The sequence below is a fragment of the Aedes albopictus genome, chromosome 1 (assembly GCF_035046485.1).
Source record: "Aedes albopictus strain Foshan chromosome 1, AalbF5, whole genome shotgun sequence".
NCBI classification, from domain to species: domain Eukaryota; kingdom Metazoa; phylum Arthropoda; class Insecta; order Diptera; family Culicidae; genus Aedes; species Aedes albopictus.
Window position 1 is genome coordinate 24,920,606 of NC_085136.1, and position 20,404 is coordinate 24,941,009.

At 38.4% G+C, this 20,404-nt stretch overlaps 1 protein-coding gene across 3 annotated transcripts in view; it reads left to right on the plus strand.

Moving 5' to 3' along the window:
- LOC109415220 (palmitoyltransferase ZDHHC8) overlaps positions 1-20,404 on the plus strand; it is a 105,633-nt gene that overhangs the window by 35,893 nt on the left and 49,336 nt on the right. For all 3 annotated transcript variants that reach the window (XM_062844233.1, XM_029856026.2, XM_029856027.2), the window contains exon 3: positions 14,961-15,082. In XM_062844233.1, coding sequence (XP_062700217.1) covers positions 14,961-15,082 — 122 coding nt within the window. The remainder of the gene's footprint in view (positions 1-14,960; positions 15,083-20,404) is intronic.

Below are 20,404 nucleotides of genomic sequence, written 5' to 3' on the forward strand. Positions count from 1 at the left end.
AGCCGGAAAAGGGCAATAAAATCATTGTCATTTATTATGTTTCCAGTTCAAAAACGAATTAGCGATTTTTTTCTTTTACTTCCGCTGATTTTGCCTTGCGTTATACACAATGTCGGGAGTGGGGCGCTGTATACAATACCAGGTGTACAATACAGCGTCCCACTTCCGGCATTGTGTTTAACGCAAGGCAAAAGCAGCGGAAGTAAAAGAAAAAAATGTCGCTAATTCGGTTTTGAACTGAAAACATAATACTAAACTTTGGACGTGTAGCGCCACGAGGGGCAGAATTGTGTTGATCGCAATATCTACCCGAATACCCGACACGTGTTCTTCAACGAAACGTGAAGTTGTATCATCGACCAAAAACATTTATCGATCCGTTTGCCTGGCTTCAAACCGAACGGACTATCGTCCACGTATACCACTGAGGTAAGAATCTACCGGCAACGGTTGAAAATTCGATCAAATCCAACAACTTCAGTTGCTTCAGAGAGTGCACTGCAGTAAGTACCACCATTCAAGCATCGATAAACAAGTTGGCTGAGGCCGTCAAAATGGACTGAAAGGATACTGTTCTGCATCGATCATCCCTAGGTTGATTCTCAAGTACAAAAGGAATGTACGTCGCTCTCACGCCAGCGAGGACTCGTGAACTTGATACTGTTGCAAGTAGAGAAAGCATTTTCTGTCGCACCAAATTAAGAAAAGTCATCAACGACTGAAGACTTACTTGAAGTATGTAGATGACCACCAGATCCCTTTTTTTTCCTTCTAAACCATAGGGGGAAAATCTGCTCAACAGACATCCTAACAGGAAGGTTAGGGTAGTGTGGGGTTAAGGCCGTCTTCTACAACACTAGTAAAAGCCAGGACTACTCTCTCCTCGACCCACTAAAACACATTCCTATGGTCGCCAAACCCTACGTCCCTCCGGAACGTAGAGGGGCTAGTGTACATCGCACCCTCAAGGTTAGCTGCGTAGCCTAGCAGCAACGAACATCGATGACTCGCTCTGGAGAGTCCATCACCCCCTACGTCAAGTTCAATGCCGTGCTGATCACGATCGTTCCCGAGAGAAGAGACCCTACAAGACCAAGAGGAAGCGTGCAACAATTTCGAGAAGCGATACAACTCGACCATCGATGACTTGTTGAACGCTCATCTCGGATAGAGGAAAGGAGCCCAATAATAGCATATTTTGATATGGAGATCAAATGTGATCTTGGTTGGTTTTTGATTGATATAAGAAATAAAAGATCTAAAAATAATATCAACAATTTACTCCTGGAATATCATCATAATATCGTATTTAGATCTTGTAAGGTCTAACCAATAATAGCGAGCAATTCGTTTGATCTTGAAATATCAGATGTATATATTATTCAAATGTTTTAGGACTAGTTTATAGATATTATTTTCTGATCTTTTATCTGTTATATCAATCATACCAATATCACGTTTTGATCGTCAGTACTTCACATCTACCCGGGATGAGGCGCATCTTGCTACAGACCTTCGAGTGATCCGATCCTCATCGTTAATGATGACTACAGATCCGACTGGCGAAAGCTTTGTTTGCCAACATTTGCATTTGACGACCACACACGTACTCCTGGAAATATACATGAGGACCAAGAATTGCCTAGCCACGCAGAAACGGGAACTGTGAGTTTACAGCGAAAAGTTCGCAGTTCTCATCCGAGCATCAATCGAAGAGCTTACAACCACGAACAGAGTATTGCGTATAAACCCCAAAATTTTATTCCCACCTTTGAGTTTCCGCGCCGAAGGCCAAGCGCCAGATTCGGCGACGAAGAAATGTGACAGCAGTCACCGGACCGTTGTAGGCACTCCTGATATTCGACGGCGGTTATCCGATAGTGAGTGTATAGCGTTGTATGAGTGGATTGTTGTCATGGAAATAGAGCATTTCGTTGAAAACGCATGTGTCTTAAGTTATTGTTGACAAGTGTTTTGCTGTGTTAGTGTGGAATTCAGCGATTTTATGTATCACGTAAGCCTTCGTTGAAACAACGAAAACTTCAGTGAAAGTTTTTCAACAATTCATTCCGTGTAGAAAAAAAATCCGGTCAACAACCGCCTAAAGAAGATACTGGAGACACCCACCAAGAACAGAAAAACAACCTGTCCAATACATGGAACGTTCTTCAATTCGATCTAACATGCGTAGACAGCGCAAAACATCGATTTTGCCGATCAAGAGGGAGTCTAAAGCTCATTTCGATAACGCCGCACAACATCATGACGTTAGTTCTCGGATCGGTCCGAAACCGAGACGAAACGACATGTGCAGGAGTTCCAACCAAATCGTAACAGTTGCAAAACGACCTCGAGAACGACCACGACCTAAAAGAGAGACACTTACTATCCAATCGACAGAGAATTGCATCGACCTTAAACCATATCGAGACTCCAAACAACTCCGCGATAACAACCTCGACTAAAAGTGAACAGTATAGTAAGATACACTGCAGTTTTTTAAAACGTTTTATTTTATTTTCAAAAAAAAAAACGTAAAAAATTGCAGTGTTTTAAAAACGTTTTAAGGTGAATATATAACGAAGCCACATTTCTAATTTTCAAAAGCACAAATCTGAAGAACTGACGGCGCTGAAAAGTTGATCGATTGGTCACCACCAGGGGTCACCAATCGATCAAATTTTCAGCGCAATCCATCTTTTGGTTCCTCAGATTTGTGCTCTTGAAAATTCGAGGTGTGGCTTCGTTACATATTCACCTTAAAGAAACCGCGTTATTTGGACTGCGTAAAAAAGTCAAGTCATGAGAGACGTGAAAAGGTTTCAGAGGTTTCAGGGCATAGGGGCGTTGAGGAGGTGTTCAGAGGCGTTTTCGGGGGTGCCAAGGAGATTTCTGAGACATTTCCGGAAGTTTTAGAGTGTTCTCGGTGCGTTCCAGAGACGCTACATAGACGTTTTCGGGGGTTTCGGATGGTTTTAAGTGCGTCAAATGGGGTCCCGAGGAGGTTTTAGGAGGATTTCGGAGGGATTTCCGGAAATTTCAGAGGATTTTAGGCGGGTTTCCGAGGCGTTTTCAAGAGCCTCGTAGGGTCACTGTGGGTTCTAGTTCTAGAGGGTAACACACCTGAGGCACTCCGGAACTCCTGAAACCGCCCCTGAAGGCCTCTGTAATACTTCTTAAATCAGCTGAACATCATCCAGAACTCCCTGAAATCGCATCGGACCCCTTGTATCGTACCAGAGACCCTCCGAAATCTCCCGAAAACGTCCTCAAATCCCATGTTATGCCCCTGACATATCCTGGAACCCTCTGAAACTCCCTGAAACACACTGTAACCCCTGAAACTCTCCTCAAACGCCCTCAGAAGCCCCCCCTGTGCCATAAATAAGTAAATTTTATACCAATTGATTTGCATTCTAGTACATGTTGATATTGTATGTATCTCATCGTATGCAAAAAAACTCAATTGCTATAAAATTTACTAAGTTATAGTGGAAAATTCCAAAATAAGATACCCCCATCACAATGGTTTATTTTCCCATTTTCACGCTCTTAATTAATAGCTCGTAGTATTGAGGAGATAGAGCAATGGTGTCTTCGGCAAAGTTGACGGGAATGACCAGTGCCATCTTTTGATAGTTAGAGTTTTCGGATCAATCACCCTAAAAGTGAGATACAAAATTATTTTTTTTAAATTGTTGACATAGAGGGTTGACGTCTTCGGCAAAGTTGTAGCATTTTTGATTCCAAACAACTTTCCTGAAGACGTCAATGTTGTAATTTTTACTCCAATGGAGATAGAGGCCTGTGTTTGAAAATTAACCCCAAAAACACGTTTTTTAAGTAAAACATACATTTGTTCAATTTTTAGGCCCATACAATGTTCTGCAAAGTTGTATGAACCAATAAAATACGCAACTTTGCCAAAGACATCAAAGCTGTAAGAATTAGATGAGACGAGTTATAGATGAATTTATGATTGTTTTCATCCACTTTTAGGGATAAATATCTTTCCTAGGGGCAAAAAGGTGCAGCGGAGGATACCCTTATCAGAAAGTACATCTATAGAGCTTTCAAATAAGGGTCAGTTTGTCCGTCCACGATCGTCTACTGAGGAGATATGGCCATAATAAAAAAATGTCCTTACTACGATTTAATTGCAATCAAATCAACTTTGACAGAAAAATTCATGGCTACTATGATGAAATATAAATTAAACCAACTTTCGTCTTATCTTAATAAAAGTTCATTGTGTTGACTTTCTACATATAAAACATCAAATTGCTTTACAGAAGAACTCTATTTGCTCTGTGAGAGCGTATTAAACCCCGATAAATCCAAATATTTTATTCAATGAATGGGATTTATACTTAATAGTAGAAATCTTATAAAAAGGCAGTGGAAAACGTTTTTAAGAACAAATTTGGTATTAAAAACATTCAGGACTATTGCGCAAATTCGCTTAGAGAAGGCTATAGGGTCTGGGAACATTTGGGCAGCAGCACCTATTTTGGGCACTTGCTGCTATAACTCAGTCATTTTCAAATCGATTGACTTGAATTTTTCAACATAGCTAGATACTGCGCCTTCCTGATCGTATTTCAAAAATCGAATCAATCGGTTCAAAATTGACTGAGTTATAGCAGCAAGTGCCCAAAATAGGTGCTCCTGCCCAAATGGTCCCAGACCCTATATTATTTGATCATAGTAGCCATGTTTTTTTTCTGTCAAAGTAGATTTGAATGCAGTTAAATCGTAGTAAGGACATTTTTTATTATGGCCATATTTCCTCAGTAGACGATCGTGGACGGACAAACTAACCCTTATTTGAAAGCTCTATAGATGTACTTTCTCATAAGGGTATCCTCAGCTGCACCTTTTTGCCCCTAAGAAAGATATTTATCCCTAAAAGTGGATGAAAGAAATCATAAATTCATCTATAACTCGTCTCATTTAATTCTTACAGCTTTGATGTCTTCGGCAAAGTTGCGTATTTTATTGGTTCATACAACTTTGCAGAACATTGTATGGGTCTACAAATTCAACAAATGTATGTTTTACTTAAAAAACGTGTTTTTGGGGTTAACTTTCAAATACAGGCCTCTATCTCCATTGGAGTAAAAAATACAACATTGACGTCTTCAGGAAAGTTGTTTGGAATTAAAAATGCTACAACTTTGCCGAAGACGTCAACCCTCTATCTCAAAAATTTAAAAAAAATAATTTTGTATCTCACTTTTAGGGTGATTGATCCGAAAACTCTAACTGTCAAAAGATGGCGCTGGTCATTCCCGTCAACTTTGCCGAAGACACCATTGCTCTATCTCCTAAATACTACGAGCTATTAATTAAGAGCGTGAAAATGGGAAAATAAACCATTGTGCCATGCCTGAATGCTTAAACATTGTCTTTTGTCCAAAAGTAGTTTCGAGCTAGAAGAAAACTGGTTTTGATTCCGAGAAAACATGGGGGAACAAGTATCCCAAGGGATCAAGTCTCCTCAGTCTCCTCTAATGATAACTGATCACTTTCTTATTGCTTTTTGGCATTGCAGCCGCAGTTAAACAGTAATTCTTTGATTTTTACCACATCAAATCTCATTATTTCAACATATACGATTCTCGTGCATGTGATTATATATGTATACTTTAATGAGTTAATTTTCACATTTATTCGAGTTAATTCATACACCAATACGAGTTAAAATGTACTTAAAATGTATATGATATGAACATCATTGTACCTCCTTATGCGACTGCTGGCTGTCTGGGTATGCTAATCAGGATACCTAATGTTTAGATGAACAATAAACACCGTAGTGCTACTTCCAACATTCAATCACCTGATAATTTTGATTGAAATTCCCAAGGCCTTGTAAAATTTGTCCAATTTTTTTTTCTGCGATGTTTTCTTAATCAACATACTTTCAAAACCTGAATAAATGATGAAGATTTAGAGGAATCTCTGATGAAACTACGGAACCAAATCACATTCTTAAACGGAAAAACGTCAGATCTTATTCAACCAACCCGAACGTCAGCTGAACAAATTCGTTTCATTACAGTACATCAATCTTGCGCAACGCCATGTTTTACGACTGCTGGAAAGCAAACCACCAATCGGAACAAATCGGGCAACTAACTGCTCTGCCTCTGTTTCTGCTTCTTGCCAATGCTTACGGATGCAGGCAGACACGCACGCACCTTCAACACAAATCGCCAATATGTCATAAATCCGCGTCTCTCGCACTAGATCGTCCCCACTAGCTCCGTTTGCTTATCGCTCATCGTTCCGTTCCAAAAACGCAATCTGTTATTCACCACAGTCAGTGTGCCTGCCTGACTGCGTGTGACTGACTACGATATGATTTAAAAATAAATTCCGTCAAGTCGCGGCGATCGAACGCATGAATGAAAATGTGCGTCTTCTATGCCTAGCAAAAGCCTAGCCACCAGATATACCATTATGCTGCCCTAGGTACATGTTGCCGCTTGATGATGATGATGACGATGGGGACAAAGTACCCTTTCACTACCTAGGAGAGCAACTCTCACTCCCTGGCTATCTGATGGCGTGGCGACGATGGGACGATGAAAGACCCTCCTGTGTTTCTGGTGAGCACGTTTCCTTTTTTGATTTACCACACTCTAATCCCTTTTCGGTCGGAGTAGTGTCGTCGTTCAGGGTGCAATGCCGTTCGTTTAGTAGGTACCTACACAGTTCGTTCGTTGCACCTGTGCCTCTGTCGTGTGGTCTGATGGTTGGCCTAGCCTGGCCACCACCACGACGGTGCAATTTGCGATGCCACTTGGGTGCAGGCAGCGCACAACATAATGATGCTTTTCTCCTGGTTCCGCGCCAGAGGTGGGTCCAGAGCGTGTGGGAAAATAGGGTTGAACTTTTCTCTAGAAGTCTAGAAGTGTTTGTATTGCCGTATTATGACTAAGGTTTATACTCACACATGTTCATTTATACTTTTTTTTATCATTTTATGACTTTTGAAGGGTCTAACCTTGGGTCTAACAAAACCTTCCTTCAGTATAGGTCGTCGAATCTAAACAAAGTTTATGCTCACACAGCCTCATGCAACTATGTTTTGATAAGTGATGAGTTCAATGTCTGTTTAAAATCTCCAAGAGCTCCTTTGAAAATAGATCTTCTAATCTACCAGCGTAACTAGTGATTTACACACAACACATTAAGAAATCCTGAAATCGCCTGAAACGGTCCTATAGAACGTTCTTGAGACCCAATTAGACCCCCTAAAACTCCATGGAACTCATTTGAAACTCTCAAAAATGTCCCTAAAATCCCCTGAACAATCCAGAAACCTCCTAAAACACGGACACGTTCAATACATCCTGTGAGCTATTCACTCTTTGAAGGAAGCACGACACTAGACATCGGACTAGCATGCAATGCCCAGTGGCACAGCGCTAGCGTTGGGAAATTTTGAATCGATGTTCGCAACATCGATGTTTTTGTTCCGATTAATCGATTTTTTGAATCGATGTTGAAGCCCCACGAAATCGACCGAATCGATTTTTTACATTCGATTTTTCTTTCGATTCAAAAATATCAACATTTTTTTAGAATGTACTGTAAAATTTACTCATTAAAAACGTACATGAAATCGATGGTCTATATAATCTAAGGTTTTCTAGATCGAGGTATACCCGACTAGAAAAATACAGGGTGTTAGGTTCGTGAGTGCAAACTTTTTACAGGGTGATAGAGGACCATAAATGGTGCAAAAAATTGTTCTACGCATATGGTCAAATCTCAACCGTTACGTAGTTATTGAACTCCCCATGTTTTTGACTCTTATTGCCTTAACTGGCTATAATCTTAAAATGGTCAAACTTATTGCAGTTTTTTTACCCTTATTTGAAAGATTATTGAATTTTCTATCAAATGGCATCTTTGAACCAATTGGTTTAGTTAAATAACTAAGTTTTGAAGAGCAAACAGCTCAAAAGTAGTGTGTTTTGATTTGTTTTTGTCAATTATCTCAGAAAAATGCGTAATAATTTAAAATTCTTTCTTTGGCAAAGTTGTGGCCCCTGTTCTACTCTTTAATTCGTTCTTTGACATCAAACTTCTATCTCTTATCGTTTTCTTGCAATTTTGATTTAAACGTCGCATTTCATATCATAAATTTGCAATCGTCATGGCAAGCACTTTTTTGCGCACTATGCCGCACATTTAAATCAAAATTGCAAGAAAACGATAAGAGTTAGAAGTTTGGTGTCAAATAACGAATTGTAGAGTGGAACAGGGGCCACAACTTTGCCGAAGAAAGAATTTTAATTTATTACGCATGTTTTAAAGATAATTGACATAAACAAATTAAAACACACTACTTTTAGCTATTTTGCTCTACAAAACTTAGTTATTTAACTAAACCAATCGATTCAAAGATGCCACTTGATAGAAAATTCAACAATTTTTCGAATAAGAGTAAAAAAACTGCGATAAGTTTGACCATTTTCAATTTAGAGCCAGTTAATGCAATAAGAGTCAAAAACATGGGGAGTTCAATAACTACGTAACGGTTGAGATTTTACCATATGCGTAGAACAATTTTTTGCACCATTTATGGTCCTCTGTCACCCGTTAAAAAGTTTGCACTCATGAACCTAACACCCTGTATATCAAGTTTATAACACATTGTGTTATGTTGATATGAAATTTTTATATAACTTATTTTGTTGTAAACTAGATGCAGGATGATGTTAAAATAACTAAAACTGTAACAAAAAGTGCACCGGTCTAATCAAAATAATAACCTATTCTGCTATGATCAGAACAAAATTATAATACAATATGATATAAATTTTAGCTTCAAGAAAACAAGTTTCTATCATATTTTGATACAATTATGTAAAATGATGTTCTGAATGTCAAAGAATCAGAACTAAATTATTTCACAATGAGTTATTGAACATCATTTATAACATAATATGATACAATTGAGTTATAATATTTTTAAACACCAATCGCAATCGCAATCTAGCGGAACAATGTTAATTACTCAAAAACGAAGCATTTCTGACACATGGTGTCTTCGACAAAGTTGCTTGACATCAACAGGGGCATCTATTGCTAAGAACGTAGTAGTTCGCAAATCGTCCGCATAGGTGGTGCCACCATCTAACTTCTTTGTTTTACGCTCTAGAGACTTGGCGTCTTCGGCAAAGTAGTTCATTTTGGCAAAATAAACAACTCTTTCTCAGACGTTAATGCCGTTTTTCTTTATTAACCTGGGTTGGAACTGGATTGGCAGAAAATGTGTAAACAAACAACGTCAATCAAACTTTAGTACAAGCGAAACCGAAATCGGGTTGGGGTTGAAACTGTGAGCTGATCCAGTTCCAACCCAGGTTGGAACTGGATAATAAAGAAAAACGGCATAAAATTCCACAGCCTACTGTTTTCGAGTTATTTTAAAAATAAAAAAAAAAACAATCAATGAACAAACAGTTTTTCAAGCTTATTTTGGCATTTTTACTAGAGCCTATGTAAGTTTAATTTTTTTCCTAATGCAAATGTGTCAAACCAAACACATTGTATGGAAATATGTTCAATATTATCATTAAAAATAAAAAATAAAAATACAAATTTGAAAAAATAGTGTGAATTTCAAGCCTTAATATCTCACAAAGCGCAAAAAATCGCAACTTCAAATTTTCAGCAAATACGAAGCAATACTAGGTGAACATACTGTCAAAAATTTGGAGAGGTATTTTTTGGTGTTTTTGAGATAATAGCTTTTTAGTAACATCATAAATATAAGTAGTGCCAGCGTGTAACTTTTTACTGGTACACATTAGAGAGTTTATGTTTTCGAGAAAGTTGTTCATTTTGACTAAATAAACAACTATTTCTTAGACGTCAAAATTCCACGGTCTACTGTTTTCGAGTTACTGTATATAAACTAGATTTTATTGATGAAAATTGTCAATAAAACACATTTTGATGCAATAGTGTGAACTATTTTTTCATTGTTTATGCTTTTACGATACATAGTAGGTCATGAATATTCTCAGGACGTAAAACAAAGTAGTTAGATGGTGGCGCCACCTATGCGGACGATTTGCGAACTACTACGTTCTTAGCAATAGATGCCCCTGCTGATGTCAAGCAACTTTGTTGAAGAAACCATGTTTCGGAAATGCTCAGTTTTGGAGTAATTAATTTTGTTCCGCTAGATTGCGATTCTGGCCCTTAGTGCAATGATGTTAAACATGATTATATCACAATGAGTTATACATATCATGGTATGTTATAATTATGTTATATATTTGTTAGAATCTTCTAGTCGGGTACCTGTATATCTCCGGTTTTTTGGGCAATCTCTCCCAGGAGTCTAAGTAAATTTTCTCAGGATTCTGAAGGAGTCCTTCTTATGGTCTAGAGAGTCCCTTTCTGGGTTCTAGCGCTACCTTCTCCGGATTCTAGGTCAGTCCATTTCTGGATTCTGAACTTTTTTTTGAGAATCCCTCTCAGGATTCTAGATAAATTTCTCTTAATAATGTGGAGGATCCCTCTCAGGGCTCTGGGGTAGTCTCTTTCAGGACACTAATGTGATGTCTTTTATTATTGCTGGAGAATTTCTCTCAGGATTCTAGGAGAATCCCTCTCAGGATTCTGGGAGAATCCGCCAAGGAGTTTTGGGAATATCCGTCTAAGCATTCTAAAAGAATCCCGAGGAAAAACTTCTCCCAGGATTCTGAGGCAATCCGTCACAGGATTCAGGGAGAATCCATTTCGGAAATCTGAAGAAATCCCTCAGGATACTGGAAGAATTCCTCTAAAGATTCTGAGAGAATCCATCTCTGAAACTGGAGTAATCTCTCCCATGATGCTAGGGAAATTAATAATAGAATTCAGGGAGAATTCCTATTGTAAGAATCTTTTTCTCTTTTCTGGAATAAGGTCTCGCAGGATGCTGGTGTGATAATTTTCAGCATTTTGAAGGAACCTCTCACAGAATTTTAGAGGAATCCTCAAAGTTATAGAAGAGTCCCTTTAAAAATGTAGGAAGATTTTTTCTTAGAAGTATTATATGGGAATTCCTATCAGAATTCTAGGGAATCTTCAGATTCGAAGGAATCCACTTTGCTTTCAGGATTCTAAGAAATTTCTGGTTGATCTGGGTTGATTCCTCTAACGATTCTGGAAGCCTCTCACTTAGGATCCCACTCAGAATTCTGAGGAAATCTTTCTCAGGAACTCCTCTCAGTCTTCTTGGAGGATCATGCTCAGCATTCTCAGAATTGTGGCGAAATTCCTATCACAATTCTGTGGGAATATTTTTTACGATTCTAGTAGTATTCTTAGCATTCTTGTGGTATCTTTCCCAGAATTCTGAGGAAATCTTTCTCAGGAACTCCTCTCAGTCTTCTTGCTCAGCATTCTCAGAATTGTGGCGAAATTCCTATCAGAATTCTGTGGGAATATTTCTTACGATTCTAGTAGTATTCTTAGCATTCTTGTGGTATCTTTACCAGAATTTCCCAGAATTCTGCGTTAGATCCTTTTACGGTTCTGGAGGAATGTCACTAAGTATTAGCGGGTACTCTTCCCAGGATTCTCTGAAAATTCGGCTTTAGTGGTGTAATCCCCATCAGGATTCCCGGGAATTTGTCTCATGTTTCTGAGAAATTTTTTAGGATTTTGGGGCTATATTTTTTAAGATTCTAGGGCATTTTCTATTAGAATTATTAATTATTGATAATCTCTCACGATATTCCGGGCAGAATTCTCCAGATAATTTCGGATTTTGGAGAATTCCTCGGGGAGTTGACTCGTAGAATTCTGGGGAATACCTTTCCGGATTCTGGCAGAATTATTCTCAGCATTCTAAAGGATTTTAGGAGAATTCTGGGAGAATACTTAAAATAATTCTGGAGGAATTCTTCTAAGGGAATCCTATCTCCCAGATTTCTGAGAGAGTACATCTCAGGTTCCTTTGGCAATCCCGTCCAGTATTTTAACCCTTTGGAGCCGGAGGGGTCATATATGGTTCCAACTTAGAAACAGCTGTATAAATTCACCCATTCAATAAAACAGAATACTGTCTTCGGCAAAGTTGTTGCAAATTGAGTTCTCTGTTAGGGAAAAATGGCCATATTTGTATTTGGAACTTCATTGATAACCTAGACCATCCTGAACACCATGAAATTTGGAAAAACGAAATAATTGACATTCCAGTTGTTCAAAAAGCTGAATTTGGATGTGGGTTACATTTATATGTATTAATTTAGCCTTCGTCAAGAATATCAAAAGGTGTTTTATATTCTGGGATGTTCTAGATGTTCCAAACTGTCCTATCGTGAAGTCCTTCAAATCTACAAGAATAATTTTATGTATTTTCGGCACAACTAATAGCATTGCATAACCTACTGGGATCCGGGAAGCTCTTGACATCTACAATGTCGTTTATTGACACTATAGGGATATTCCAGGTCAGCCAATCTACCCTGGAGTTCAGAACTTCAGGTCTACACTCGTTGCAGGATCCATATTTGCTATACTGAGTTACGTTGCATATCTATCCGTGGTTACTGGATCAATCTGAAGTCTACTTTCTTATTATAAACCTTTGGGACATTCAGGTTCGTCCAAACTGTTCTATAATTAAGTCCCTCAAATCTACAAGAGAAACTTTATCTGTTGAGATCCGCGAAGCTCTCGAAAGCTCAAATGTCATTTAGAGACACTATGGGAATGTTCCAGGTCAGCCAAACTATATTTGAGTTCAGAGCTTCAGGTCTACACTTGTAAGATCAACTATATCTGACATACTGAGTAACGTTTCGTAATCAATCGCGGTGGCTTGATCAACCTGAAGTCTACTATATATTATTATGAAACTTTGAGGCATTCAGGGTCGTCCAAACTATCCTGACGTTTAGCTCTTGATAGTAACAGTAGTTATTCTCACAATGAAGTTTAGACTGTAATCTATAATTGCAGATCAACAACACTACTCCTGAGACCATAGCTTCAGGTCTACACTTGTGATAATAGCTTTTGCCACTGCTTTAAGTAGTGTTACATAATCCTCTGTACTTACCAAAGCAGTTGAAGGAACAATAAGCGTTGTTATATGTTTTTGGTATATTATGGATGTCCTTACTGTTATGAAGCTTAGTTAATAACAACAACCCCAACAAACATTAATGCTATACAATAGTTATATGTCTATTACAGGATGCTCTTGAGCTCGATTTTAAAAATTTTAGCTGCATAAGCTGTTGTTCAGCTATCATTGTTATTGGGGACTGTACTGTAACTTTCAGAAGAATTACTAGACATGTTAGATTACGAATCGTAGCTTTTAATGAAAGAAGTTACCGTTACACCCGTAAACTTTAGGATCTAAGCTCAAGAACAGTTTGGATGACCTGGGATATCTCGACTGATCTGATATTGTATATTCACCATTCAGGTAACTTACTGGACATGATAGATTACCAATCGTAGCTTTGTATAAAGAAAAAAGTTACCGTTACAACCGTAGACATTAGGATCTAAACTTAAGAACAGTTTGGATGACCTAGGATACCCTGATTGATCTGATACTGTCTGTTGAACTTTCAGAAGACTTACTGGACATGATAGATTACAAATCGTAGCTTTCGATGAAAGAAGTTACACCCGCAGACTTTAGGATCTCAACTTAAGAACAGTTTGGATGACCTGGGAAATCTCGGCTGATCTGATATTGTCTATTAACCTTTCAGAAGACTTACTGGACATGATAGATTACAAATCGTAGCTTTGTATAATGAAAGAAGCTACCGTTACACCCGTAGACTTCAGGATCTGAACTCAAGAACAGTTTGGATGACCTAGGATATCCCGACTGATCTGATATTGTCTATAACCTTTCAGAAGACTTACTGGACATGATAGATTACAAATCATAGCTTTGTATAGAGAATAAAGTTACCGTTACACCCGCAGACTTCAGGATCTACACTCAAGAACAGTTCGGGTGACCTAGGATATCCCGACTGATCTGACACTGTCTGTTGAACTTTCAGAAGACTTACTGGACATGATAGATTACAAATCGTAGCTTTCAATGAAAGAAGTTACACCCGCAGACTTTAGGATCTCAACTTAAGAACAGTTTGGATGACCTGGGATATCTCGACTGATCTGATATTGTCTATTAACCTTTCAGAAGATTTACTGGACATGATAGATTACAAATCGTAGCTTTGCATAATAAAAGAAGTTACTGTTACACCCGCAGACTTTAGGATCTAAACTCAAGAACAGTTTGGATGACATAAGATATCCCGATTGATCTGATATTGTCTATAATTTTTCAGAAAACTTACTGGACATGATAGATTACAAATCATAGCTTTGTAAGAAGTTACCGTTACATCCGTAGACTTCAGGATCTAAACTCAAGAATAGTTTGGATGCCTAGGATATCCAGAACAAATATGCTTCATAATATTCTACCGTTTTAAGCTATTGACCACCAAAGCTACAGAAAAACGTAGAAAAGAAAACTTCATAATAACGCTCGGAAAAATTCCGGCTTCAAAGGGTTAAACACATCTGAAACTTCCCTGGAAACTCCTGAATTCCGTTAAAATCGTTTGGAAGCCACTTGAAATCCACCTGAATCCTGTGAATCCTCCTGAAATGGGTCTTGAGATCCCTCTAAAACCTCATGAAACTGATTGAAACCATCTTGAATTCTCCTGAAATTCCTTAGACTCCCCTGATACTTCCCTGAAATTCCGTCTGTAAAACTAAAAACATGTCCATGGCGGTCGAATCATATATCGTCTCCCAAGTCAAAACCCCCTCCATCCCCACCACATGATGTCAGCAATCACTACTAGACACACAATTGTCAAACTCATATTCACGCTTGTCTCGTCTAATGTTTTTTTCCTTTCTTTCTTTCTTCTCTTCCCCATCCACAGATGTCGCCAGTTCTACGTGCAGCGACACCCATGGGTGCCAGCGTACCAGGCCGTCATCACGTTCTTCGTCATCGCCAACTTTACGATGGCCACCTTCATGGATCCCGGTGTTATACCGAAAGGTAAGGTTCTGTTGCTCACTGCTTTCTTGCACGCCCGGTGATGGGTGTTTCGGTTTCGTCGAGAATAATTAGAAAAGTTACTGCAATTACAACGCGCGGAGGCTGGAGGGCACTGCACGGTCGGACCCGGACCATCTGGTCGGGTTTCGGATTGGATGGGTTCACTTCACCTCCTAGACTGTGTAGTTTCTTTTAATCACTTTTGCTCTAAATGGGGCATCAGGGCTGGTGGAGGTGAGTCACTTTTTAATGGGTTGGTCAATTTTCTATGCCAAACATGGCACGTTTTTTTCTCTCATGGTCAATGTTGTTGAAAGTATGTTTTTACTTTTATGGTTTTTGACATTTGTTGATCTATCCTCAGGACACACTTCAATTTCCTTACATTGAAACTGTTGTTTGGTGAAAGTGTGCTCGATTGATATTTAAAACGTACAATAATGAATCAAGTCATTGTATTCTTAAAATTTGGAACGTTTTAGCCATTTCTGAAGATTATAATCTAATCAGCTGAACCCGTTAACACTCAATGTATCTCACAATCATAATAGTTATGAATTGTTAGACTCTAATAATACAAACATAATTTTATGAAAAATTTGGCAGTCTATGCTGTAGTTCCGAACAAAGGTTCTATTTCATCATGAATGTTATACTATCGTTGCGGTCAGTACCGTATTGATACAAGACAACTGTTAACGAGTGGAAGAGATGATAACTACTCAAAAAGAATAAAAAAGTGTTGTCAGACGGCATTTATGAAATCCTGGAATAATCCTAGGAGAAAGCAATGACGGAATTCCGGGTGAAATTGCTGAAGAATACTCTCGAGAGGAATCAATATCAACAACTCAGAAGTAATAAAGTAATCTCTTAAGGGATACCGGGAGTCCCTGAAGGAATCCTTTAAAGAATTTCGGGAGAAACCACTGAAGGTATTCCAAGAGAAATTTCTTAAGGAAACCCGGAAAGAATCAATGAAGGAGATTCCTAGAGGAATCCCTGAACGAATCCCAGAAGCACAGCTTGAGAAATTCCTGGGAGAATTCAATGAAAAATCCCGAAAGGAATCCTACAAGGAATTCCAAGTGAAATTAATGAAGGAACTACTGAAGGTATCAATAAAATATTTTCAGGAAAAATCCTGAGAATAACTCTAGAAGAATCTGTGAATGAATCTCTAATGGAAACCCAGTGGAAATTCCTAGACAATTCCCGGGAGGATTCCTCCCAAAGGAATCCAGAGAGGAATCCTTAAAAGATACCAGGGAAGAATCAATTAATGATTCCCGACAGGAATATCTGAAGGATGCCGAAAGAATCGCGGGAGCAATCAATGAAAAAATCCCCGAACAATTCCTTGATGAAAACCCTAAAGAAATCCAGCACTGGATCTCTGAAGGACAAGGAATCCTGGGAAAATCCCTTGAAGAATTCTGGACTAGTCCCTGAAGCAATCCCTAAAAAAATCTCGATAAGAGTCCCGAGAATCTCGAGAGCAAAAAAAGTTTCAAATCCTCGACGGAGCCACTGACAGAATCGCACTAGAAATCCCTAAAGCGATCCCTGAAATAATCCTGGAGGAATCCCTGATGGAACCCCAGCAGAAATAACTGAAGTAAAACCGGGAAGAATCAATAAAGGAATCTCGGGAGGAATTTCTAAAAGTGTTCTGGGAGTAATCGCTGTTGAAATCTATGGAGAAATTTCTTAACAAATATATAAAGGAATTCTAGGAGGAATGACTGGTGGCATCCGGAAATGTATTCCAAGATTAATCCATGAAGGAATCCCGGAAAGGTTTCTGGAGATATCTCTGAAAGAATCTTGACGAGAATCTTGGGTGGAATTCTGTAAGGGATACAGGGAGGAGTGTGTGTATTTAGTTTTGAAGAGGGACTTTAACCTAGTGGTCATTCGTCCCTCAATACAGGGAGGAATGTAGAAGAATGCTTGAAGCAATCGCAGGAAGCATCCTGAGAAATTTCAAGAGAAATCATGGGACTCATGAGCTCACAGGAATATGAGCTAAAAGAACAAGAAAAATAACTGACTTTGTACCGGAAAATAACAGAATAATAACAAATTATGCAATTATGAGCATAAACCAAGAAAAAATGTATTTATAAATAGAATAACCGAATTAATTAATAATGAAATAACGAGAAAAAGAACATTTGTTATTCCTTATTATCAACATTATAAATTGTGACCTTATAATTACAGAAACTGTTTTTTCATTTAGGAATATTTTGTTATTAGTTTGATCTTGTAATAAAATAACAGATTTAGTTAGTTTTCTATCTTTATTAACGAGTTTTTTATACCTTGCTTAGTTCATCTTGGAACACACACTTTACGTATATTCCAAAGGAAAAACCCTTAATTTTGTAAGTTTGTCGGAAATAGGAATCGATCCCAAGTCCTCGGCGTGATAGTCTCGTGATTCCCCAAACGGGAGAAAATTTGAATTCAGGCTTGATCGGTTCAATATTACGCCTAGTTTGCTTGCATTTTCAGTTATAAGGGCTGTTTGCAGTTCAGAAGGAATTCTTCAGCCTATCTTGATGCATGGGAAATTCCTTGCCTGAATTGCTTAAGAAATCGGGATTTCTTCGATTGTAGAGTTGCGAAGAAATGACATCTCAAATGGCAGCCACCGTAGAAAGTTTCTGAGTTTTGAACACGAAACTGGGCTATATAATAAAATAGTGTGCGGGCATTTTGCCCCGGGGGTGCGTGTTAAGCCCAGTTTCTTTCCGGCGGTGCCGACACCGCTCAAACGTCAAATTTCGTGTGGGAGTAAGCAGGCCAGTATAAATTCGTGCAGTAATTCATACGGTTTTTACTGCTTCGTTTTTTCGACAGCTTTTCGAGTTTTGATTGGCATAGCAATTCTTCTTCTTAGGTGGTCATTTTCCGCAGTTGCGTCAAGTCAATCTTTTCAAGGCGTTGACTTTCATGACCGATAATTAATTTCTGCCACCATCATTTAGCTTCTTGGAGTATTCCAGGAATCTCCCCTTGATAAAATCCGTTCTCAGCTCGTCATTCTATAGAGTCAGTCTTTCGCACATACTCGTAGGGCATCCCGGGTAGAGGTGAATAACAAAACAAAAACTAAAGAATTTTGTCACCATTTAATTTTTTTTTATGAATAGCTCAGGATGACATATAAATAACAAAATATGATACCATTTTAGAGACAAACCAGCCAAGGGCTGAAAGTTTCTTTAATAAAGACAAATCAATCAATGATACCATTGTAAAACTTGTAATTAGCGAGTTATTATTAAATAGTATAATAACATAATAATAATAAATGTTACTGTCATACTATCCTGCCACAATATCAAAACAATAACATAATTTGTCATCATATTAAAATATGTTATTATTTATCCCTTGATTGGTAAACGTCGCAAGGAACTTGCTATTTGGACGTTCTCGCCTAGATCCTTCCCGGCCCTTTGAAGCTATGAAAACAGTTTCTAAAGGTTGTAGATGAGAGCTTCGTTCTCGCCACCTTCCGCCTGCTTTTAATCGCACACTTGACAAATTCAGCCAAAGAATTCTCTGCAACGTATTTCCAAAGGTTTTCCGCTTCTCGTTCTAACAACATCTCGGCTTCAAAACTCCATTGCGGGTAGTTTCCTTTGATTAGCTCCTCGAATCTCAGCTTGGTATCCATTTTCGAACGAAATTTTTCTTTTTGAAAAAAAAAATGCTTTTAAGCAACTAGCTCTCTGGGCCACGTATGGCAAGTGTAACGATCACTGTAGTTTATTAACAGCAATTGGAACGGTTATAAATTACCATACTACCATGATGTGTACATCTAATACATCTTACCCCAGGTGTTCTTCCAGAATTTCTTCCAAAGATTTTCGCGGGATTTGTTCCCAGAGTTCCTTCCGAGATTTTTCCTGGGATTTTTTCACGAGTTTTCATCAGAAGTTCCTCTCGGAATTTCACCCACAGGTTCTACCATATTGCTCTCAAAGTCCCTCACGGGATTTCTTCCGCAATTCCTCCTGTTATATCTTCAAGAATTTATCGTGAGCATTCTTCAAAAGTTTATCCTGTGATTTCTACTGGATATTTCTTGAAGGTTTTCGCGGGATTTCTTTTGAAGTCCTGAGATTACGATCGAAGTTTATTCCGGGACTCTCTTAGAAGGTTCCTTCCAGAGTTGCTCCCGGGTTATCTTTTTCAGATAGTTTTTCAGCATTTATCCTGAGAAATCTCTCAAGATTTTGTTCAGGGGTTCTTTCCGGAGTTCTTTTTAGTATTTCTGCAGGAGTTATTGATGATATTTTTCATGGAGTTTTTCCCACGATTTCTTTCAGGTTTTTCCAGGCTTTTTCTTGTATAGTTATTTCCATCATTTCTTGCAATGGTCCTCCTGAGATTTTTCGTACTTATTTTTCCAGGATCAGTGAAGAGAATTGTCAGACAAAAGAGGCATAAACAAGCAACAGAGAAGGTGCGACGATTACTCTTTATCCCTCTACTGGTGACAGATAATGACATGATCTCGAATTTTTTTGTTGCAGACAAAACGGAAGCTGAATTTGTTGCTTACTTTTCAACTTATGAATAATCAATTATTACTAACCCAAAGTCGAAACTGTTTGATGATAGAGCTTCACCAGAGTTGCAGTGTTTACCGACTCGAAGTTACCGTTCGAAAATCGCAATGCAAGGCTTTAAAATCTCTAAACTCGTGGTGTGCGATGTTAATCCCATTATTTTCAAGTTGGGACAAACTTATGTCGCATGGGTTGTTTTGTCGCAACAAATACAGGTTGCGACATTGTCATTATTGTTGCGCGATGGTTGAATTTTGATTCACTGTCCAGGATGACTTCCATACTGCCAAAATTCTGTAAAGTAACGTAAGTGACATTCTAATTTTCTACGTCTTTTGCTATATATCTGATAAAATAATAACCCTGTGGTATGCCTGCTACATTCAGATGCAAGATCTAGTCGTAATCTAGCATCTATGGGAGATAACTTAGAGAATGGCCAAAAGCTAGATGCATAATAATCAGGACTGTATCATAATTGTAAATGTCGTTTACGTTCTTTTGCAGAACTACGCAGCATAATTCTCCCCAGAATATTGTTCCGGGATTCTGGTAGTTCCTTTTGGGACTTCTTCTATTGTTGCTTCCAGAGTTTTTGTTGCATTTTTTCAGGAGTATTTCTTGGAATACCTCCTGTGATAACCAATTGATTCATTGGGAAAAAAAATCCAGAGGTGTATATATCTAACGGAAAACTTCAGGAAGGAGTATTTGAGAAATCTCAAGAGGT